This window comes from Sturnira hondurensis, unplaced genomic scaffold (assembly GCF_014824575.4).
Source record: "Sturnira hondurensis isolate 20B ecotype Veracruz unplaced genomic scaffold, ASM1482457v3 Scaffold0000780, whole genome shotgun sequence".
NCBI classification, from domain to species: domain Eukaryota; kingdom Metazoa; phylum Chordata; class Mammalia; order Chiroptera; family Phyllostomidae; genus Sturnira; species Sturnira hondurensis.
Window position 1 is genome coordinate 20,597,516 of NW_028073411.1, and position 22,155 is coordinate 20,619,670.

The 22,155-nt window shown below is 63.5% G+C and overlaps 2 protein-coding genes across 3 annotated transcripts; one reads left to right on the forward strand and one right to left on the reverse strand.

Annotated features, from left to right (window-relative positions):
* Positions 1–2,752: 2,752 nt before the first annotated feature.
* ARSA (arylsulfatase A) lies at positions 2,753–5,728 on the forward strand. 2 transcript variants are annotated; one of them, XM_037048619.1, is made up of 9 exons: positions 2,753–2,940; positions 3,171–3,423; positions 3,556–3,796; positions 3,884–4,102; positions 4,175–4,344; positions 4,615–4,739; positions 4,832–4,959; positions 5,125–5,227; positions 5,317–5,728. In XM_037048619.1, the coding sequence occupies exons 2-9, from the start codon at positions 3,206–3,208 to the stop codon at positions 5,634–5,636; spliced, it is 1,524 nt and encodes a 507-aa protein (XP_036904514.1). In that variant the 5' UTR covers positions 2,753–2,940; positions 3,171–3,205; the 3' UTR covers positions 5,637–5,728. The 2 variants fall into 2 exon arrangements, with proteins under 2 accessions (XP_036904514.1, XP_036904503.1); XM_037048608.1 differs by having other exon boundaries at positions 2,805–2,886.
* A 6,255-nt stretch (positions 5,729–11,983) lies between these two features.
* Positions 11,984–21,128, reverse strand: MAPK8IP2 (mitogen-activated protein kinase 8 interacting protein 2). Its single transcript, XM_037048633.1, has 12 exons — positions 20,930–21,128; positions 20,034–20,139; positions 18,559–18,822; positions 18,366–18,459; positions 17,082–18,281; positions 16,782–16,857; positions 16,505–16,677; positions 16,319–16,428; positions 15,614–15,718; positions 15,460–15,530; positions 13,035–13,133; positions 11,984–12,680 (listed from the first exon to the last, which is right to left on the reverse strand). The coding sequence occupies exons 1-12, from the start codon at positions 20,992–20,994 to the stop codon at positions 12,608–12,610; spliced, it is 2,436 nt and encodes an 811-aa protein (XP_036904528.1). The 5' UTR covers positions 20,995–21,128; the 3' UTR covers positions 11,984–12,607.
* Between the last annotated feature and the right edge of the window lie 1,027 nt (positions 21,129–22,155).

A 22,155-nucleotide genomic window follows, 5' to 3' on the forward strand; every position in this document is an offset into this window, starting at 1 on the left:
CCGTCAACCAGCATGAAATACTCGGGGTGAACTGTTTCCTCAGGTCTTCAGTTCTTCCATGTCCCATAAAACTCATAAAATTAAATAAATGTGTATGCTTTTTTTCCCTGATGATGCTCCGTTTAATTTTCAGGCCCAGCCAGGGAGCCTGTGAGGTCAGGGAAAACTTGCCCTCCCTACAACAGCCATGGAGCAGGTGGGGTTAGTGGGTGGAAAGTTACTGTGAGGCATGTCGGGGTGAGGGGAGTCCTGGGCTCCTGCTGAAGGCAGGCAGGTGACCACACACCCCTGGGCACGGTGCGTGGGGGTAGAGAAGCTGGCCAGCTACTGGGGCGGAGGGGTTCTGGCTGAGCGGACTCAGCGGGGCTCTTGTTAAAACTGGATTTTACCAAGAAGGGCACACACAGGCCTGGGTGAAGGTTCAGGAGCCTGACTGAAGTTGGGTGAAACAAAGAATCTTTGTCACCTGCCACCTTGGTTGAGGCAGAGTCCTCTGGAATTGGGACCAGTCACAGGGCCTCAAGTGGGCTGGGTGAGGAAGTGGGGTGGTGCTTGCTGAGAGCAAGGAGGCCCGGCGGGCAGAGGGAGGGGAGGCAGGGGCCTTCTGTGTCCCAGGTCCCTGCATCAGTGCGCCCAGGAAACACTTCAGGAACCCTTCAGGTGGCCCTGTTCCTGCTGAAGCAGCTCCCCCACCCCCATTCCCACCCCCACCCCCGCCACGCAGGCCCAGGAGACAGAGGCCTCGCTCAGCTCTAGTTCTGGGGCAGAAAGACAAGTCCCCACCACTCCTTGCAGGGTGACTCTGCTAACTGTGGGCACTAGTCCCAAATTAGCAATGGCCCAGGGGTCCGGAGCCACTTCCCGCACCCCAGTGGGCCGCCTCCCCCCACACCCGGGGGCTACGCCCCAAGCTGACCCTCTACGGAAATGCCAAAAAAAGAGCTCACATCTCAAAAGGCTGAGACGCCTGCGGAGCTTTGGCTTTGAACAAACACAGCTGATGGCACACGCACCTCCTCCCCCACCCGGAGGTCGGGGCTGGGCGGCTGCCTTGAGTCCCGTGTTCGCACACCTGAGCAGCCTCCAGGAACCGTGGGGGACAGTGCCAGCCATTGGTGTAACATTACAACCACGGGCAGGCGCTTTCTGAGAATCAGGGCAGGTCCTGGCTGTCTGGGGTAGTTCCCAGCTTGCAGCAGAAAGTGCCTTTGGTTGGCTCCTTTTAAACTGCAATTCACAGCGCCCACCAGCTGTGATCGCTCCAATTACAGGTTCAAAGATTTCTGGGCCAGGGAGAAACTTTCTGTCCTGGCCACCCACCCCATTCTGCTCCCACGCACAAGCCTAAAGCCCACACTGGAAGGGGACAGCGAGAGGATGTCTCCCGGAGACTGGCCCCCTCCTTCCTCCATGAGGTCTGCAGCCCCATCTCTGGGAGTGCGTGCCCTTCAAATTTTGCTCCCACAGTGTCCCTGTTTGTAAGTCCACGTTGCGCCAGGAAAATGCCAGCTCTCCAGACAGGTCTGGGCTTCAGTGAAAGCTGTGTCCTGGCCCTGAGCCCAGTCCCAGGGACCCGTCTGCTCTCCCAGCAGCTCCAGGGTCAGAAGCCACAGCAGCCCAGGCCCTGCTCATCCTGAGCTCAGAGGCCCCATTGTGGAGGCACCAGAGACCAGAGCGCTGCCCAGGGCAGAGTTCTCCAGGGGCAGGGCCCTCAGGGCAGATGCAGGGGGCACTGCACCGAGTACACACCCACCAAACAACCCTCTGGGGCCCTCTCTAACTCTGAGACAGCTAAACAGAGTGGGGGCCCAAAGATGAAGTCCTCTGTCCAAGGCGGCCTCTCCAGTGAGGGAGCCAGGACCAGGCTTGGTGTCCTCTCTTCTAATGGCTCCTTCCCACTGGTCTACCCTGGAGACACAGCACACCCCAGGTGCCCGACACATACATGGACACACACACCACACACACCACACATGTGTCACACTGCCACATGCCACCACATGGATAGCACATATGACACACCGGTACATGCCACACACAAAGGACACAGCACACACGTCACACTCACACGTCACACTCACTGTCACACCACACATGACACCACGACACTCACGGCATGCCACACCACATGCCACGCACGTAACACACAAGACACACCACACAGGACACACACCACACACGTAACACACACTGACACACATCACACACCACGCAGAAACACGCAAGGAGGGGGTGGGTTTGAAAGAACTCGCTGTCTTGTGTTTCAAGACCAGCACAAGCGGTGTTGAAGGAAAAGCCAGGGGAGGTTTGCTGCTTCACCAGGCGCCCGGGACACACCCGGGGCTCAGATTCTCTAAGGACAATCACTGCACAGGGCGGGCCCCGCAGGTTGATGAGGCCGGGACAGCCCCAAGCAACGGCCGCGAATGCCGGAGCCCGCCCAGCTCGCGCCGCTGCTCAGGCCCGCGTCCTCGTTGCCAACGGTCTCGGAAGCACAGGGGACCCGCGCGCACCCACCCCGCTGTGCCCTGCGCCCGCCGCTCTGCGCTCGAGCCGCGACCCCGGGCTTCAACCCGCAACCCCGAGCGGGCCCTGCAGGACCTGGCCCCTGCGCCCCACCTGGCGCCCCGCAGGCCTGGACCTCGAGTCCCGCCCCGCCCCGCCCCGCCCCGCGCCCGCCCCGCGCCCGCCCCGCCTCTGCTCCGCCCCGGCGCGTGGCGCGTCACTGGAGCGCGGGGCGGACCGCGGCGGGGAGGGGGCGGTGGTGGCGCGGAGCGAGGCGGAAGTGCCGCGGAGTGTCTCGTTGCCCGCTGCCCGCTGCCCGCTGCCCAGACCCTCCCCTTCTTGGCTCTGTCCTGCTCTCTCCTGCCGCGCCGGACCCCGTGGGTCAGTGTCATGTGACTTCGGCTCCTGACCTCGAGCCTAGGCCAGGACCCCTAGGTGAAGAGGGAATCTGCAGATGTCCTGGTCCAGGAAGGTCTACAGGGAGTCATATCCCAGGCTACTGTAGGGGGTATGGGGGGTCTCCGGTTACCGAGTCCTTCGGGACTTTAGAAAGGGTACTGTGTGACTTGGGATTATTTGGGTCTGGGGACGCCCGGAGAGGGTATGCCTGGTCTGGGGGCTCTGGGGCAGAGCTTGCTGGAGCCAGTTTGCCTTCCCTTCCGAAGGGTCTCCTGTGACAAGCCTGTCTGTGCTGTGTGCCATGGTGGTGCTGTGGGCCCTCGCGCTGGCCTTGGCTGCAGATCTGGCTGCCACCTGCCCGCCGAACATCGTGCTGATCTTTGCGGATGACCTGGGCTACGGGGACCTGGGCTCCTACGGACACCCCAGCTCCACCACCCCCAACCTGGACCAGCTAGCCACAGCGGGGCTGCGGTTCACGGACTTCTACGTGCCTGTGTCCCTGTGCACGCCCTCCCGGTGGGCAAGGGGCAAGGGGAGAGCTCCCCCAACACCCACCCTGACCACACGGTTGGTGGTGGGGGGGGGGTGTCGGTCCTCTCCTGTCTCCTGTGTGCCCCTCAGTCTTCGTTTCTCTGTTCTGCCCTGCAGGGCTGCCCTCCTGACCGGCCGACTCCCAGTTCGGTCAGGTCTGTACCCTGGAGTTTTGGAGCCTGGCTCCCAAGGGGGTCTGCCCCTGGAGGAGGTGACCCTGGCTGAGGTCCTGGCTACCCGAGGCTACCTCACGGGAATGGCTGGCAAGTGGCATCTTGGGGTCGGGCCTGAGGGGGCCTTTCTGCCACCCCATCAGGGATTCCATCGATTCCTGGGCATCCCATACTCCCACGACCAGGTAGGAGGAGTACTTCCTGTCCTCGCCTTCTCTTGACCTCCCAGCCTTCTGCCCCCAGCCCAGACCCTAAATGGAGCTGCCCTCCAGGGCCCTTGCCAGAACCTGACCTGCTTCCCACCGGCCACCCCCTGCGATGGCATCTGTGACCAGGGCATGGTCCCGGTCCCGCTGCTGGCCAACCTGTCTGTGCAGGCGCAGCCCCCCTGGCTGCCTGGACTGGAGGCCCGTTATGTGGCTTTCGCCCGTGACCTCATGGCCGATGCCCAGCGCCAAGGCCGCCCATTCTTCCTGTACTACGCCTCCCACGTGAGTGACCCTGGCCTCGCGCCCAGGCTGCCCCGCCCCCTGCCCAGTGCTGACTCCAGTCTCTGCCCCCAGCACACCCACTACCCACAGTTCAGTGGGCAGAGCTCTGCCGGGCACTCAGGCCGCGGGCCATTCGGGGACTCCCTGATGGAGCTGGACGCGGCTGTGGGCGCCCTGATGGCAGCCCTGCAGGAACTGGGGCTGCTTCGACAGACACTGGTCATCTTCACGGCAGACAACGGGTGCGCTGGCAAGGCTGGGGCGCAGGCTGCCTCCTCACAGGGGTGGTCTGAGGTCTCCCTGTCTCACTGCCAGCCATGGGCAGAGAGGGGTGAGGGGTTTCGGAAATGCTGTCCACACCACAGTGACTAATGGGTGCGCGTGGGAGCTGGTCTTCGGAGTGCAGGGAGAGGACAGACACCTGCAGGCCGTCGCTGTGCATGTGCCTTAGAAGCCAGGGGGGTAGGCCACCAGGGCAGGCCTGAGAAGCTGACGGCCACTGTGTGTCCCAGACCGGAGACCATGCGGATGTCCCACGGCGGCTGCTCCGGCCTCCTGCGGTGTGGAAAGGGAACCACCTTTGAGGGCGGTGTCCGAGAGCCTGCCTTGGCCTTCTGGCCAGGCCACATCACTCCTGGTCAGTCTCCAGGCCCTCTCCTCATGGAGCCCTGGCCCCACCTCCCCAGCGCTAATGGTGGACTGAGTGACCACACAGCCTTCTGCCCCCAGGAGTGACCCATGAGCTGGCCAGCTCCCTGGACCTACTGCCCACTCTGGCAGCCCTGGCCGGAGCCCCACTGCCCAACGTCACCTTGGATGGTGTGGACCTCAGCCCCCTGCTGCTGGGTGTAGGCAAGGTAGGGCCAACGACCCCACGGCCCAGCCTGGGAGGGACTGCGGGCAGCTCATCTGTGCCATCCCAGTGCTGCTGCCTCTGGGGCTCCTGGGTGGGCACATTCAGGGGCCACTGCAGGCTGATCAGTGCTGGGGCCCCACCCCATGGTTCCCAACTTTGCCCCCAGAGCCCCCGGCAGACTATGGTCTTCTACCCAGCCTACCCAGATGAGGTTCGCGGGGTCTTTGCTGTGCGGAAGGGGAAGTACAAGGCCCACTTCTTCACCCAGGGTAACTGCCACCCCAACCCTGACGCCACCTGGCCCCGGGGCCTGCCCCCCCACCTCCTTCCCTGTGCACAGACCTGCCCCCCTCCCCAGGCTCCACCCACAGCGACACCACCGCAGACCCTGCCTGCCACGCTTCCAGCCCTCTGACTTCCCACGAGCCCCCACTGCTCTTTGACTTGTCCGAGGACCCGGGTGAGAACTACAACCTTCTGAGGAGTGGGGCTGAGGTCGCCCCTGAGGCCCTGGAGGCAGTGAAGCAGCTGCAGTTGCTCAAGGCCCAGTTTGATGCTGGCGTGACCTTTGGCCCCAGCCAGGTGTCCCTGGGCGAGGACCCTGCCCTGCAGATGTGCTGCAAGCCAGGCTGCAGTCCCTGGCCAACCTGCTGCCACTGCCCAGAGCCCCCACCCTGAGGGCACCAGCCCAGGCCTCACCCTCCCATTGCAGGGGCTGGGGCGTGTGGACAGGCTGTGCCTGTGACCTAATAACACCAGCTGACACTTGTCGGTGTGATGGTTCGTCTGACCCTTGGGGTGGCCGAGGTAGGTGCTATTCTGCCTGTGCACAATGAGGAAACTGAGGCATGGGGTGATCCAGCGACATGCCTGAGGTCACCCCGCCAGGGACAGGTGGGGCTGGAAGCTGTGCCCAGGCATTACGGCTCCGGTGAGTGCGAGTCAGTTCATGGGAGCTGCACTGGATGACGGTGTGCACCTGGCACAGGATGGGGAGGGTGTGAGGGCCTGTGGGCAGAAGACCCCCCAGGGGCCGCGCACCCCAGGGAGCTGGGGGCTGCATAGGCACAGGGACCAGGCAGCGCTGGCTCTTATCAGAAACCTGCCTGAGGCGGGTGAGGAGCTGCACATTCTGGGGGGATGGGGGGCCCAGGGCCTGCCCGACTCAGGGGGGTGCACAAGCAGCCTCTGAGATAGCCTCCCACCCTGCCAGACCCCAGCCCCTGCCCCACAGAGGGCACACACTTCCTGTCCCCTGGCTTCCCCTGTGACCCAACTCAAGTTGCTCACCCAACAAAGTGCTCTGAAAAACATGTCCAGCTTGTTCCATCACTGCTCCAAACTGCAGGCTCAGGGTAAAATCCCTACAGTGGCCACCATGCCCTCCGAGGCCTGTACTCTTCCACCCCACACCCCTCAACCTGCCTGAGCCACATCTGGGGCTCTGCGGAGGGGACCTCCTGACTCCCTCCCCGAATCTGCACCTGTGAGCCCCTGTGCATGTGCTGATGATGGTGGGACCAGGTGTGCTCCCGTGGTGCAGGTGGGCCCCAAGCACTCCCTGGTGTGGGCTGGGTGAGACGGGCACCATCTGGGTGCTCAAGGCCCTTCAGGGGCTGTCCGTGCCCTCCCTCATTCACTGGCCTTGCCCTCGCCATGGTGGGCAGAGGCCCTGCATCTGGGAGATGCAGCCCTGCCCTGTCCCAGGAGGCAGGGGCCCGCCACAGGGCCGTAGCTGACCCAGACAGTCATGACGAGAGTCCTGGTCGGTGCAAGGTCAGGTGCGAGTTCTGCTGGGACTGGAGTCCTCTGGGGGCCATGCAGATGACCCCTGGCATCTCTGGGCCTGACCAGAGTTCGTGCCAAGCCCGTGTCTCCAACCGTCAGCCTCCAGAGCTCACAGTGTAAGAAATAAACCTGCTGTTTAAGCCACTGCCAGTGGGCTGCCTATTACTCACAGTGGGAAGAGCCTCCCCAGAGTGACGAGTGACTGGGATGGGTGGCGGGCACCTAAGCACGGACGGGTGGTATCTGCAGTGTCAGAGCTGTCTGTGCTCTCCACATGACTCCCACCACTGCTGGTCTGGTTTGGGGATATGCTGACCATGCCCCAAGCCCTGCCCACAGGATGTAGTGCCCCTGGGGACCCCTGCAGACCAGGAGGCTGGCATCAGGAGGGCCACCTGCACATGTGGTTGGGCAGAGGCACTAGGCTGTGTGGGCTCGGCTTGCACACTTCCTGATTCCTGCAGCTTCCCATCCTGTGGGGCCCACATCCCCGCCAGGTGCCGTGGTCTCAGGCAAAGCACAGTTTGTGCTTCAGGGGCACAATCTGTTCATCAGATCCCAAGACTGAACACTCAGCAAGAACCAAATGAGTGGCAACCTCCTGTGCAACCTGCAGGCACCTCTGTAGGTCTGCCGCCCCCGCAAGCAGTGAGCAGCCCCTCGCTAGTTCACGTGTTCGCTCGCCACCCAGGGCCACACGTAGTGCTAGGTCACAGGTCACCAGAGGTGGCCCTTCCCTGCCCTGGGCTGCCCACTGTCCACAAAGGACATGAGCATAAGCTCAGCTCTCAGACCTGGGTGGGGCTCCAGGGAGTGAGGCCTGCAGTGTTTGTGGGTGGGGTGTGGGCGGTGCTTGGGAAGGACCTCAGGACCTCAGTGTGTGTCCGATGTTCCCGTCTTGACTGGGGGGTACAGATGAGTGTGTAAAGCAGTTGAGCTACACGCTTAAGGCCTGTGCTCTTTATTATGCCATGTGTGTATCTTACACTTCAACAAAAATGAAGAGTTAATGGTGATAAATGCCACAAGGGGGGGAGGACTTGGGCCTACCATAGTGCCACCCGGGGTGGGGGGAAGGTCACTGACCCAGGCATGACCCCTTTCCTGCTGAGATGTTCAAACCCAGGTTGGCACCCCAGGGCTGTAGTGAGACCCAGTTCCCCCCCCCACCCCATCACACTTGGGTTTGGCTGAGATGCTCTGGGAAGCAGAAATGTGTGTTTATGGTTTCAGCTGCATTAGTGCAACGTACCCTCCTTGTGCAGCCACTCATATGCACACACATGCACAGACATGTGCGCACACACATGTATACACACTCAGCACAGCCCCACACGCTGTCTCAGGTCCCGGGTCTTCCCTTTCCTGCTCTCTGCTACTGATCTGAAAACCAGCCCCCTGTCCTGGGAGCCTAGGGCCGCCCTCTCCCCAGTCCAGGGGGCTTGTTTCTCCCCCTGAGTGGGGACAGACAGACAGACATGTTGGTGCTGTGGGCCCCCCAGGTGTGTTAGGAAGGGACCCGAAACAACCTCCTGGCCACCCCTACCTGCTCCTTCCCCAGTTCGCCTCTTCCCCTAGTGGCCAGAAGGGGGCGCAAAGGGGGACATTTCCGCGGAATGGTATAGCTCTTGCCTCCTTGTTTTGCACTTTGGACCCTGCCTTTCCATGTCCCTGAGTCCCGTCGCCTCCCTGCCCCAGGCCTGTGTAGGACCAGCAATAACAGAGGGGACTACTCTGCAGGGTGGCCACAGCTGTGGGCCTCCCCAGGAGGGAGGGAGAGCGGAGCCCCTCTCCTCAGGTGTCTCAGGAGAAGGGGCCAAAGGGGCAGAGGGTTGAGGGGTGTCACCTGAGTAGACAGGCAGTCAGGGCCCTGATGGAGGGAGCAGTGTGGGGGTAGCAGGGCCCCGGATTCCACAGCGAGAGTGGGAATGCTAGAGTTCATCTCTTAATGAACAAGCAGCCACATTGCATGCTGAGTGCCCAGAGCCTGCCATCTCCGAGAGCAACCAGTTCCATGTTGGGGACCACAGACCCCTGCCACCGGAGGGACAGAGGTGACCTGCAAAGCTCTAAGTGTGAGGATGTCACTGACAGGCGCTGGTAGGGGCACAGGAGCCGCGGCTGGACTGGGTGGGCGCTGCCGCAGGGCAGGGCTCGGGGCGTCCGACAGGCCGCGTGCTGGGTATTGTGCCAGCCTGCAAGGCTGGCCCTAGGCAGTGTGTGGGGCACGGTCCAGGAGAGTCCCCGCATTGCCCGTCAACTCCTGTCCCATGTGCGCCTCACCCCTGCACATGTCCTGTCCTGCCACACCTGCTAACCAGGTGAGGGGGAGGAGCCAGGAGCCCCAGCCTGCCCAGCACCAAGGCACCGTGCCTTCGCATTCCCTCTTCATGGGGTGCCATTCACTTCTTCATCCCTCCTCTCCCCGTGTGGGCACCAGGGGCCTCCACCTGGTGGTGGAGGGTCTTCTGCCAGGATCTCTGGTCGTGGGCTGTGTTCTCTGTCCCTCTTCTGAGGACAGCAGCACTGCTACCCAGCCGCAAAGGCCCAGTAGCCGGGAAGGTCTTCTATGCTCCGCTGCAGCTCACCTGCTCCTTCTCCCAGTGGGCCAAGTACCCCTTCTCATCCTTCTGGCTGACGGCTCAGGGGGGAACTTGGCTTCCATGAGGATGCCCAGCCCGAGGACCACTCTCCTCCCTCACTACCTTGCCCACCGACAGCACTCGCTAGAGCTCTGCAGAACCGGCCACCTGCCCCTCACCCGCCTCCCTCCCCTGGGAGTACAGGCGGAGCCAGAGCCACAGCAGCCCTCACGTAGTCGTGAGGGTGGAGGCTGCACACAGGGCCAGGGCCCGGGCCAGAAGCCACATCCCCTCCCACCCCTCCCGCTGCCCTGGTCGACCAGACTGGTCTTCCTGGGTTTTTCTCCTGGAGCTGAACACTTTGCTTCCACACGTGTTACAGGGCCCATTGTTGAAATATGCCCCCCGACAACCCAAACAAGCTGTGTTCCCCTCTGGGGAGCAGCCAGGGCATGGGCAGGCCAGTTCTTCCTTATGAATTGCACTATCAGACCTGTTGTGTGTTGTGAAGTGTGGAGGTTACGATGCATCGCTGCGATTACGGTTCCTGTTTCTTGCCACTCAAACATGTTGGATTCTGTTTCTTGGTCTGCAGGCTCATAATTAGGGACTCCGTTGCCAAGACTATCATTTTTCTGATTTTCACTAAATGTCAGCAAGCTCACTTTTTCATATCTACCCAATATTTCAGTTAGGTGAATATACCTTAATTTAGTTATTCCAGCTTGTCCAGATTAAATTACTTTTATGCTGTCCATATTTTTTAAGACAAGAATATGTACAAAGATTTTTATTTAGAGATAGGGTTCTGAAAGTCGAAGTCCTGGAGGGGAGCCTTGCTCACCTGTCCCCCAAGATCCCGAGGCCTCGACCGGCACACCAGACACGGCAAGGCTCCACCAGAGTCCCTGGACTCACAGTCAGCAGCCTCTGCAGGGGAGCAGGCAGGAGCGGTGCCTTGCCCTCCTCCAGGGACCAGGACGGGAGGTGGCCTGGCCAGGTGCCAAACACCCCTGGGAAACGCAGAGATTCTCTGGGCAGAAATGGGGTGGGAGGTAGAGGGAGCTGCAGAGGGGCAAGCACAGGCTGGGGGGAGGTTCAGCCGGGACCCATGGCAGGTTCGAGAGGGAGAGTGGCCTGCTCAGCTTTCTGTTGAAAAACCCAGGTCGGTTGGAAGTGAAGGTGGATGTGCGGACACAGGTGGAGGCAGGGGGCTGGAGGAAAGGCCGGGTGGTTTGATCCCGGCAGAGTTCGGGGGAGGGGCAAATTGGAGCATCTGGTGAGGGTGCTGACAGCAGGGGCCTGTGGGGTGACTCCGGGAGAAACATCCAACCCAGGGCACAGCCAAACAGGAGCAGCAGAAAGGAAGGCTTGTACGAGTGCCGGTGCCCGGCAGTTTGGGCCCTCAGCACCATGACCTTTACAGAATGTGGTAATGCACCATCCCAGAGACTGTCCAGGGGTGCCCTGCAGGTCAGCTGGGGCTGGTGGGTTAATGCACAGCGAGGGAGGAAGGTCCTGGGTGGAGCCCGGCTGGGGCCTGGAGCTCGGCAGAGCGAGGAGGGGCTTGAGATCTGAGGAGCGGCTCGACGGGAAGGCGGGCAAGTGCGGCCCAGGTAAAGGACACCCAAGCATGTCCAACAGTTGGCCTAAAGTGCCAGGCAGGAGGGGAAAATGAACAATACAGAATAATGGGAGACAAGTTGGAGGAGCCCCGAGACCCACACGGGTCAGGACGGCTGGGCACAGGGTGCTCTCAGGGGCACGGGCAGAGGGGGGGCGGGAGGGGAGAGTCCCCCACAGGACGAGAGGTGGGTGGGCGGCAGGTCCCCAGATCGGTGCAGCCAGAGGTCTGCTGGCCACGCCCTGTGCCCAGGTGCAGAGGGGCCGCCTGCCTCTCCACAATCTTAACTGACAGGAAGGCTTCCTCATGGACCATGCGTTCTGTGATCAGGTCAAGTGGGGCTGTGTGCTTGGGGTATGGCCCACAAGCTGTGTTTCCGCTCAGTCCCTGGCCTGTTGAAGGGCTGTCCACAGGCTAAAGGGCCAGGTCAGGTCATTTACTGACCCTGGACACTGTGACCCCATTTCCGTTGGCTGCCCTTTGTGGGGGCACAGGTGTGCCAAGCTTTTAACTGTCCTGTAAGGAACTTGTGTCTCTGCTCACTCTCATTTCACAGCCTTCACCTCCTGGCATCCAGCTTCATGGTGTCTTGGGCTGGAGGAGGGGTCCTGGCCACCCTCAGGACGGCACTGATGGCCATGCTGACCTCAGCACCCTGGGGATTCGGGGTGGGGGGGTTGGGGAGGGGTGAGGAAGCATCTACACGAACCCAAAGCGTAGTGCAAGGCAGTCGACTCCTTCCTTCTGGTTCTCTGTGCAGGAATTTTTAAATGCCAGTTTTCAGGTCTAAGCAGCCTGACCACTGCCCTGTCCCACACACCGTCCCGGGGCACACACACCCTGACCTGAGCCTCTCGGCTCCCCTGCCACCGCCACTGCCCAGACACACTCCCGTGCAGGCGCCCAGTGTGGCACCACCAGGACCCCTGGCACAGTGTTGGTGGGATTTCTCACAGCTCCATTGCCCAGGGGTCATGGTGCCCATTGTTGTAGCCCCCAGCCCACTATGTGCCCCCCAGAAACAGACAGGGTCACACCAAGCAGAGAGTTTATTGAGGTGCCGGACTGTGGGGAGTTTGCAGTGGCGAAGCAGACGCCGGTGTGGCAGGACACGGGGCATGGGGCCCAGGCAGGGCACCCCCGTCCAAGCAAAGTCTGGGGTGGGAGGGTCTCAGGAACTGCCCCTTGTGGCCCCAAGGCCCTTCTGGGGAACCCCTCCCTGCTCCCCCTGAGCGCCGTGTGGGGCAGCATGGGGGTCCCTCTCTTTGTCCCTGTGGTCAAGGATGGGTGACCCCTTGAGATTCGCTATAAAAATTAAAATTCCTTTCAAATTACTGGGGAAGGTGGGAGGGTCGCCTGGGAGCCCACTGTCACCAGCCGCCTAGAGCCCAGCCGTCCTCCACACCCTCCCAGCTCTGACCCCAGAGTAAAGAGCAGAGGGCAGGTTTGCAGGCAGGGACAGACACGAGGAGGGAGGCACACAGAGAGAAAGAAGACGGGGGGGGGGGCAGGGGGCATGGGTCCCCCTCCCACGGCCCCCGTGGCGCAGAGAGTCCCCGAGACAGCAGGCCCCGCGTGCCCCCAGCCAGTCCTTGCCAGAGCCGCGTGGTCTCCGAGACGCGCCAGGTCCAGCTGCGGGAGCGGGGCACACGGCGCTACTCCAGGTAGATGTCCTCCGTGGGGCAGGCGTACTCCAGATGCTCCTGGTAGTACTCCAGGAAGGCGCGGCTGCGGAGACAGTGCCAGCCACCTGCCTCGCAGGGCCGCTGCCTGCCCTCCTCCCTGTCCGGGTCTGCGTGTGACCCCCAGAAGCCAGTCCTCAGCTGTCCTGGCCACCAAGGCCTCCAAAGCCCCATTCCCACCCGACTCCCTATCTGGGCAAGGTGCCTGCACCTTCCCACACCCGGGGTCGTCACCCCCTCCAACACTTGCCCCAAGTTCCCACCCACCTATTGCTTCTCATCTGACCTTCCCTCTCACTGTTGTCCAAACTGTGCACAACCACTGCCTGGCCCCCACGCCCTCCAAACCTGGCCTCTGGGTCCGTCTCTGCAGCCGGGCCCTCCCGCTGACCCTACTCACCCCACACTCTGGGCCACAGGCCTCATCGACTCCTGGGAGACAAAGACGTGGCAGGCAAAGCGACTCAGCAGGGGGTGTTTTGTGATGAAGCCAAAATAGCTGCGGGGGGGGCGGGGAGTGTCAGAGCGTGGCCCCACACCTCAGGGCCCCAAGCAATCTGGACAGAGGGCTCGGGCAGAGGGCAGGGACCGGAGAAATGTGTGGGTCACAGGACTTAAAGATTCGAAGGAGCCGTTTTGGGTCCAGCCCCGGCACAGGCACCTCCGAGGACTTAGTGACGCGTGTGAACTTCTGCATGTCAGGGGTGCCCAGCTGCCTCTTTCTCCTTCGAGCCAGCACTGGGGCCCCCACCCTGCGCCTGACCCAAAGCACAGCCCACAGCAAAGGCTCACCCTGTCTTCTGGACATGCATCTGAGCCGACCCGGACACCCTGAGCCTGCCCACCCCACCTAGGCTCCCACAAACCCACAGCTGCTTTCTGGGCTCTAACGAGGGGGGGGGGTGCTGGGTAGCAGCCCCTGCAGCTGTGAGACCCTCCTCCTGGAGAAGAACACACTTGGCTGCCTGCGTCCGGGCCCTGCCTGGCTCTCACTTCTGCCTTTCTTCTCACCCAGGGCACCAGTGACAATCCCTGTCCAGGGAGTCCTGCGGCCAGAGACCGGACACCCCCCAACTGTGGCCAGTCTGATCCACATCGACGGAGCTGGGTCTGTGGTTCCCCGGGCAGGACCCGTGTGAGGCATCATGGCCCCACACATGCTCATGTTGTCCATGAACACACTCCAGGCTTATCTCCAGGGCCCTGGTAAGAAACCTTGTTCACCCTCGCCAACACTTTGGTGCTGGGCAGCATTCCAAGCACTGTAGGCTGTTCACTCACTGAACCACACAGCAGCCCTATGAGACGAGGGGCCTATGGCACAGAGGGGCTGGGAGACCCATCCAAGGACACACAGCCAGGCTGTGGCAGCCTGTGGTCCCCACAGCCACACCGCTCCCTCACCCAAGCACACATGGCCGCACCCACCTGCTCTGCCACCAGCCTCTCAATGATGCAAGCTAAGTGGTCGCCTAGCACGACTTTGCAAGTGTGTGCCCCCACCCCACCCCCAGGAGCTGGGCAGAGTTCTGGAGTGACAAACCGTAAGGTCTGGCCTCCCCCGCTGCCTCCACACCTAGATCCGGAGCCACCAGCCTGACCCCCTTCTCTCAAGGAATTGTTCCCAGTCATGCCTGAGTGCGGGAGCCAGGCTCCCTCTGTTGAGACACAGGGGTGCTCTTTGCCCCTCAGGTTGGTGCCGGCCTCGGCCCCTGCCTGCACATATGGCCTGAGCTCCCCACCCCTCAGAGCAGCGTCAGGCCCTGGGTCCTGTCACACTGTCTCCATCCCAAGTCAGCAAGCTCTGATCTGCCCAGGGCTGACACCACCCCCAGGTGGCAGAGAGCCCTCCTCGCTCTTGTGACCACAGAAGTGTCCAAATGATGCACATGTTGGCCTCAACAGCTGTCCCAAGCACAGCCCCAGGGCCACCATGTCCTTCCTCCAGCAGCCCATAGAGTCCTTGTGAGCCCCTGGTGGGCCTGTCCCTCCTCCCATCCCCTCCCATCTCCTGCTCTAGGACACGGGGACGCAATGGGCAGCCGCTGGCTGGACAGGAAGCCTGTAGCCGCCACACCCATGGGTAACAATGCCAGCACTGACCCTCTGCGGTCACACCTATCACTCCTCACTCTGCCAAGCTACCTCGAGCGCCCCATGGCTGCAGTTATCCACCTGCTCTGAATGGATACCATCCCCTCAGGTCTCTCTCCCATGCTCCAGACTCAGGTGGCCAGTGGCCACTAAGCCTCCCTGTACCTACAGGCAAACGTTGTGCTGCAGAATGTCAGCCCTCCCCTGGGGCAAGTGGTCACTGTCTACCCATCGCCCAGATGCCACGTCACCTGCTACACCCCATCAACACAGGTCCCCCAGGGCCTCCAGGACACAGCACCTGGAACACCTTAGCAACGAGCCAGCCTGCACCTGGTGCCCGCTCTGTATAGCAACCAGAGCCAGCACGTCTGCCTGACTGTGCTGCGCGGCAGCCCCATCGCCAGTGGGTCAAGTACAAGTCACCAGGCTACTCTCTGAGACCCCGACTGCCCCTCACCCACAGCTTGGGCTCAGCAGTCCTCTGAGAAGAGCCACCGGTCACCCACTTGCCTTTAGTTGCCTCCTGGATTCCAGGTGCCCCCCTCTCCACATGCCTGCTCCCTGGGGCCCCAGAGACACGCCCACCCGCCCCCTGTGCTTGCAGCTTCACTGGCCAGTGTGCCCGTCTGTCTGCACTGCAGACCAGCAGGGAGCCTGCCTGACCAGTGTCTCCTGGGCCCACGTGCAGCCCTCAGGGCCGTGGGCACCTGTGGAGGGAAGGCTCTCACCAGCTGTTGCGGGGGTGGCAACCACAGAAGGAGATGTTCTTCATCTGGAAGAAGTGGCTGCAGCGCTGGAACTGGGCAGAGGGGACAGAGAGGCCAGTCAGACACTCCTGCCACTTCCACAGGCCATCCTTCAGGCCCGGCCCCCCACACCCACCTCGGGTCCACCGCTCAGACTCAGCTTGACCCCCCGTAGAGAAATCTCGAGGTCACAGGAGGCAGGGGGACGCAGGTGGACGGTCAGTTTCCGGGCAGTGGCGATCTGGGGGAAAGTAAGAGGAGAGGGTCTCAGGGGACCTCCCGTCGTCCAGCCCCCCCCCCGCCCCCGGTCAGCAGGTGGCTGTAGAGCCCTCTGCAGGTTCTCGGCATTGATTCTGGAGCATGTGAGCCAGGGTCCTGGCCACTCCTCAGTCTCAGGACCAGCGGTCACCTCTCTGCACTCAGCCTTCCTTGTCTCCCTTCTGTCCCTCCAGCCAGGACCATGGCTCCCACCAGCCCTGCCTTCCCCACCTGTTCCCATAGCCTGGCCTAGGGTGGGGGGGTGGTAGTCTCAAGGGCAGTCTGTCTTGCTGAGCCATGGGACCAGCAGATGAGCTGCTGGTCCTGAAATGCCCACCGAGTCAGTGACTGAGTGAGCAGGTGACTGGCAGGAAGGCTTGGTGAGAGCTGGTGTTGACTTTCAGACAAGAGGAGGAGAATGGGTTAAAGGAGGGTAGAGGCCCCACTGAGCCGGCCAAGAGAATCTGGGCCTCTGACTCAGGCTGGGGGCTGCCTCTGAGGCTCCAGGCCCCCTCTCAGCCTCCATGGAAGCCTGGGGCCTCGGGGGCTGTACCACCTGCAGGCTGCCACGGGCCCCACTGACCTTCTGCATGGCTGCGCACAGGATCCCATTGCCCTGGTGACAGGGCACCTCCACAGAGCCCAGGAACTGCACGTCAAAGCGCTCCACCCAGCAGGGGCTCCGCTTGCTCCCTGGGGGTTACAAGGCACTCAGGTCAGGGGGTGGGGGGCCTGGGGGACTAGATGCCCCTTGGAGATGGGGCCGTACCCAGCAGTTCCTTGGCAGGGCAGGGCACTGCGTGGGCGTAGAAGGCGGGGAAGACGCCCCGCTCGCCCGTGCGCATGTTGAAGCCTCGGAACCAGAAGTCGTCCTCCTCGGCCTCCACCAGCACTGGGTCGTCCACATCAAGCTCCAGTTCATCGGGATGGCGGGGGATGAATCTGCAGTCGGGGCAGAGGCGGGAGTCATGGGGTGGGAGGGGACGGGTGGCTTGCCTCCACCAGTGCCCCATGTCTGCAGCGTGGCGCAGAGACAGGGGCTGTACCTGAAGACAGCCCGATGGGTTTGCTCTCTCTCCTCCCCGTTGACCAGACAGGAAAAGAGGCCAAAGGACTCGGTGCCTGAGAGACGGGAGACGCGCACTCAGAAAGGGGGGAGGCGAGGACTTCCGGGCCTGGCCAAGCCCACCGCCCTCGCTGGTTGGCCTTGCCTCAGGGAGGGAGGTAGGGCAGCCTGCCCCACCCCTACCCAGCCCATCAGGGGTCCGGGGAAAGTCCAGCCTGCCAGCCCCAGGCCCTCAGGCTGCCCTGGGCACTCTGGACCCCGCCCCCCGCCCCCCACTCACTGGAGGACCTCGATGTGCTATTGACGAAGACGTTGAGGAACTTCTTGGAGAAGGTGAGGTCAGGGCTGTCTGGGGAGGAGCCCTCTGGGCCCTGACCAACACCCAGCAGAGTGGTTTCCGCCTCATCTTCGCTGGCCTCGCCACCACTGTCCTCCTCACTGTCACCCTCGCCCAGGCCTGCGCAGCGCCGCAGGCTCACCAGCTCCAGCTGCGTGTGCTCGTCCACCACCAGTGTGTACTTGACCGCGTCGTACACCAGAGAGGCATCCAGGGGGGCTTCGGGGCCCCCACCCCTGCCCCCTGGGGGCCCCACCTTGTCCTCGGTCTCATCCTCATCCTCTTCATCCTCCTCTTCCTCCTCGGAGCAGGCAGCGGAGCAGGCGCTGCCTGGGCGGGCGGTGCGGCCCGGGGTGGCCCACAGCGGCGTGATGGTGTCACACGTGGGGTTGCTGAGGAAGAGGCAGGGCCCGGGCTGTGCAGGGCCAGGCCGGGGTGCAGGGGGCGCAGGGGGCGGCGGCCCGCACAGCGTCTCCATGTCCACCAGCTCCACGCCGCCCGGGCCTGCAGCCTCAGGAGCCCCACCAGCAGGTGATGCGGCCCCCCCGGGAGGGCGCTGCGCGGGGGACAGGCACTGGCCAGGGCAGAGGATGGGCGAGGAGCCCTCGGAAATCATGCGGCTCACAAGGTTGCTGAGCAGCCAGGGCGAGTCGGCGTCCTCGCTGAGGTCCGGCTCTGACTCGGAGCCGGACTCGTACTCGCTGTTGGTGTCATCCTGGCCCACGGGTAAGAAGGCCGGACGGCGAGGGGGCTCGCGCGCTGGCTCGGGCTCCGGCTCGGGCTCCGAGGCGGGCGACGAAGCCTCCTCGATCGAGTTGGTGAGGTGCGAGGAGCGGCCGCTGCTGCTGCTCAGCTCCAGCTCTGTCTCGGAGATGGACGAGATCATGCGCCCCAGGCGCGCGGCCCCTGCGCCCTCCGAGTCGGAGCCCGGCGAGGACAGCTCCTGGCTGCTGCGCCGGCCCCCGAGGCCCGCGCTGGAGCCACTCCCCAGGTCAATCTCGATGCCGGGATCTGAGGTGGGCGAGGCCCCACTGGGGGCTGGGGGATCCCCGTGTTGGTTCCCTTCACAGTCGCAACCTGGGCCCACAGGTGACTGTGCCCCAAGGGGACAGATGTCAGCAGGCAGGCGTCGAGAGGGTGGGTCTGCAGAGAGGGGGCATGTGTCAGTCAGCCCACCGTCATCCCCTCCTCCGTCCCTTGCCTCCTGCTCCCCAATGCCCTGCTCACCTCGGAAAGGCTCCTGAGGGCGTGAGCACAGCTCTGTCTCTTGCCAGGAAGCTGGAGGTGGTGGGGCAAAGCCTCCGTTGTTGTTCAGGGAGTCCTGTGGCAGGGACGAAAGAGCCGCTAAGTGGGGGCTCTCCAGCTCGAGAGCAGGCTGCCGAGGGCAGCAGAGTCCTGGACGAACGGTCTGGGCTTTCACCTGGGCACCCAGCACAGTCAGGCTGAGCGTGGTGGGCCGCTGCTTGTGGGGCTCCTCCAGGGAGGGGGAGGGGCTCAGCAGCTCCAGGGCAGGGGCTTCTGAGCAGGGGCTTCCAGGGTCCTTGCCCTCCCCTTCTTCCTCCTCCTCCTCCTCCTCTTCCTCCTCCTCCTCTTCATTGTCATCGATCATCTCAAACTCCTGGAAGTCATCCTGGAAGGAGCAGATGGGGTGCAGCTGCTCCGAACGCCCCAAGGAGAGGCTGTCCTGCAGAGAGGAGAGACAGGGCAGGGCTGGGTGAGAGTGTGACAGTGACTCAGGGTGCCAGGTGTCAGACATGGGGAAAGCAGCGAGCTGTGAGTCAAGCGAGAGGAAGCTCCAGGTCTCTGTGCTCCCCAGCAGACCAGCTCTGTTGTCCTTTATCTGCTTCAGGTGCATAAGGATCACTGGTTCTTGGCAAGAGCCCCAACCGCGAGGCCCGAGTGACAGCGTCTCAGAGGAGCCCCAGCCCCTCTGCTGGCCTCGTCTCACCCCAAAGCCCCCACACGGGACAGCCCTGCGCTCCTTCACTGCAGCTCGACACAGCACACAGGAGCTGGGCAGTGTTTGGTCCGCCTCCGCCACGCAGCTGCAAGCCCCACAGGGCCGAAGGTCTGTACCGAGCAGGACCCACCCACAGCAGATGCTCAGTAAATGTCGAATGTGCACGGGAAGGAAGACCCAGCCAGCACCCAGGATCGCCAAGCTTGCACCCGCCTCAGGGCCTCTGACACTCTGACTCCCGTTGGGGCAATTTCTCTCCTCCAGTCCCTGCTGCCTACGCCCTCAGCAGCCCAGCTCTGGCTAGTCCTCCCTGAGGGCATGCTTGTGTTTCCACCAGAGAGTCTCGGCTGGGTTCCCTTCCCCCTCACTGCACCTGGTATCGTCCGGGTGCAACCTGGTCCTTGACACTCAGACACCTCTCTGACATGTCTTTCTCCCCCACTGGGCTACAAGCTCCTGATGGCAAGGGGCACGCCTGTCCTGTTCTCTCAAGCCCCTGGGAGCCCCTGGCACGTGCCACATGGCAGCAACTCAGAAATGTTCTTGAAGAAATAGAAACAGAAATGGAGCGAACAGGAGAGAGGAGGTAGGGGAGGAGGGTTGCAGGGGTGGGGATGTGGGGCAGGGGGAGCCCGGGGGGGCAGGGCTTGGAAGGAGGCAAGGTGAGCTGGAAGGGTTTGATCTGTTGGGAAGCACTTGCAGCTCACAGGGTGCTGGAAGCCCAGGCAAGCCTGGCTGCCCAAAGCTGGCCTGCTGATGGGGGTCATGTGAGGACTGCCCGGGAAGACCCTTGGTGGAGGTTAGAAAAAAGGAGGTGTGATGTCCAGGAAGACCCAGGCCAAGGGGAGGGGCAACCAGAGCCTCTGGAGTTTCAAGGCTGAGCTCCCTGAGAGGGTTCGCTGGGCTCGTGCCTCAGTGCCCCCGTGGCCCCCCACCTTCTCGCAGTGGTCCGAGTCGTAGCTGAGGCCCAGGCCACAGTCATCGGTGATCTCAGACAGGTCTTCGTCGTCAAACTCCTCCAGGCTGATGTCCTGGGGAGGCCTGGGGAGCAGATCGGGTCAGACAGCAAGGACAAGGCTCCAGAAAGAGTCGACAGCCCCAGGGCCCTATGGGGAAGCTGGTCCTAGGGGGACCCGGCTCCTAGGCCTCAGGGTCTCCACAGCTCCTGACTTCCAGAGGCCCATCCTGCCGCCACTGTGAGACCCAAGCTCTGTTCTCCAGGGGATGCTCCCCACGACCTGCGCCCCGGCCAGCCTGCAGGGGCCACTGGTCTGCTCAGCCGCCCTTCCCGTTCACCTGCCCTGCTCAGCCCCAGGCCCCTCCGGAGCTCAGCTCCGGCCTCGGAGGAGCCGCGCTGCGCCGAGCGGGGGAGGGGAGCCGAGGCCCGAGCAGCAGAAGGAGAGGGAGGGGTCGGCCCTTCTGGGGCCCAGTCTGCCGACTTGTCTCCCCTCCCCAGCCAGGGGCAGGCCTACCGTCCAGCCCTCTCCCCACCACAGCCTCTTCCCCAGGGCGCCAGGCCTCCGGCGAGGGAGGCCCCACAAAGCCGGAGGGGCAGGCCGCACGCAGAGCGGGGCTCAGGTCCTGGCCGCGGGCGTCCGCAGGGCCTGGGCCGGGGACCTCCACCCCTGCAGGGTCAGCTGGCCGGGTGGGGTGCGGCACTGGACCCCGGCGAGAAATGAGGCGGAGGCGCGGGGTCGCTGGGGCTGGAGTGGGGGGGCGAGGGGAGGACAGAGACGGGGAGACCGGTGGTCAGGAGCCCGGGCCTCGCGACCAGGAGGGCCGGGGCTGGGGGCCGGGGCCGGGGGCGGCGGCGGGGGCGGCGGGCGCGTACCTGCAGCCGGGCGGCGACAGCGAGTGGAAGGTGGAGAGGGCGAACATCTGCGCGCGGTCCGCCATCTTCCCCGGGAGCGGCCGCGGCGGGGCGGGGCGCGCCGGCCGCGGGGCCCCTCGGTGCTCGCGCCCTCACCTCGTGACACGCCCTGCGACACCCCGCCCGCCACACACCTCGCCGCCCGCAGGACACCGCGGCAGCCGGAGCGGACGCCGCAGGGGAGGGGGAGGGGCGAGGACGCGGGAGGGGACGGGGAGGAGACGGGGGCGGGCGGGTGGCGGCGGGGAGGCCGATGGAGGGGGACGTGGGCTGGGCCGAGAGGCCCCGGTCCGGGAAGGAGCGGGTGCGTGGTTTGTCTTCACGGAGCGGGAGGGAGGTGGGTTGGCGGAGACGGGAGGTCAGGTTCGAGTCCAGGGCGGTCTGAGCGCGGGGACTGGCGGGGGGGCGGCCCACCAGGGGGACCCTGCGCGGTCCGGTCGCAGGAAGGCAGCGGTCTGGGTTCGCAGACCGCTGGAAACTGGGCTTTGGGGGCAGCGGTTCGTGGGGGGACGGCGGCCCCAGAATCTGCATCCACGTCTCAAGGAGCCAGAACAGAGGAGCCGGGGTCCTGGGCCTGGCGCGAGGCGTCGTGGCCGCGCCGGGTGTGCCTGGCCCGGGGCCCCAGGAGCTGTCCGCCTCTGGGTGCTGACCGTGGCCACGGGAGCTGTCCGCCCTTGGGTGCTGACCGGAGAAGGACAAGGACCTCTGTTGAGGGTGCTGGCCTCTGGGGGGATGCGGAGTGGTGCCTGTGGCTAAAACTGGACTGTTGGGGCATAGTGGGGACCACGCGGGCTGGACAGGGGTCCTGGTGGGCACTGGGTGAAGCTGCAGCCGGGAGGCCGTATCCATTCCGATGGAGAACGTTCTCCAGCTGCAGCTGTGACCGGCACCATTCAGGACACGAGCCATGGGAAGCCAAGGATGTCTGCAGTCCAGCTCAGGAGCTGGGCTCAGACGGGCCGGCTGGAGTGGGGGCAGGGGAAGGGCGACCAGGGCCAGGAGGATGGCTGACAAAGATGGGGTGGGCAGGCCTTTCAGAGGTTTAGATAAAGCAGGAAGTGGGGAATCCAACAAGAGTAGAGCTGTGAACATTTTCCCTTCCCCCTCAATGGCATTCCCGAGCCCTGACACTTCTTTGTCCCAATCATTTCTGTGAAAAGGTATTTCTTTTTTTTTTTAAAGATTTT

Coding starts and splice junctions, on each gene's coding strand:
- ARSA (XM_037048619.1), top strand. CDS start 3,206: ATGGTGGTGCTGTGGGCCCTCGCGCTGGCCTTGGCTGCAGATCTGGCT. Junction 3,797..3,883: donor TCCCATACTCCCACGACCAG/GTAGGAGGAGTA, acceptor GCTGCCCTCCAG/GGCCCTTGCCAGAACCTGAC. Junction 4,345..4,614: donor ATCTTCACGGCAGACAACGG/GTGCGCTGGCAA, acceptor TGTGTGTCCCAG/ACCGGAGACCATGCGGATGT.
- MAPK8IP2 (XM_037048633.1), bottom strand. CDS start 20,994: ATGGCGGACCGCGCGCAGATGTTCGCCCTCTCCACCTTCCACTCGCTG. Junction 16,429..16,504: donor CCCTGCCAAGGAACTGCTGG/GTACGGCCCCAT, acceptor TGTAACCCCCAG/GGAGCAAGCGGAGCCCCTGC. Junction 15,719..16,318: donor TGTGCGCAGCCATGCAGAAG/GTCAGTGGGGCC, acceptor ACTTTCCCCCAG/ATCGCCACTGCCCGGAAACT.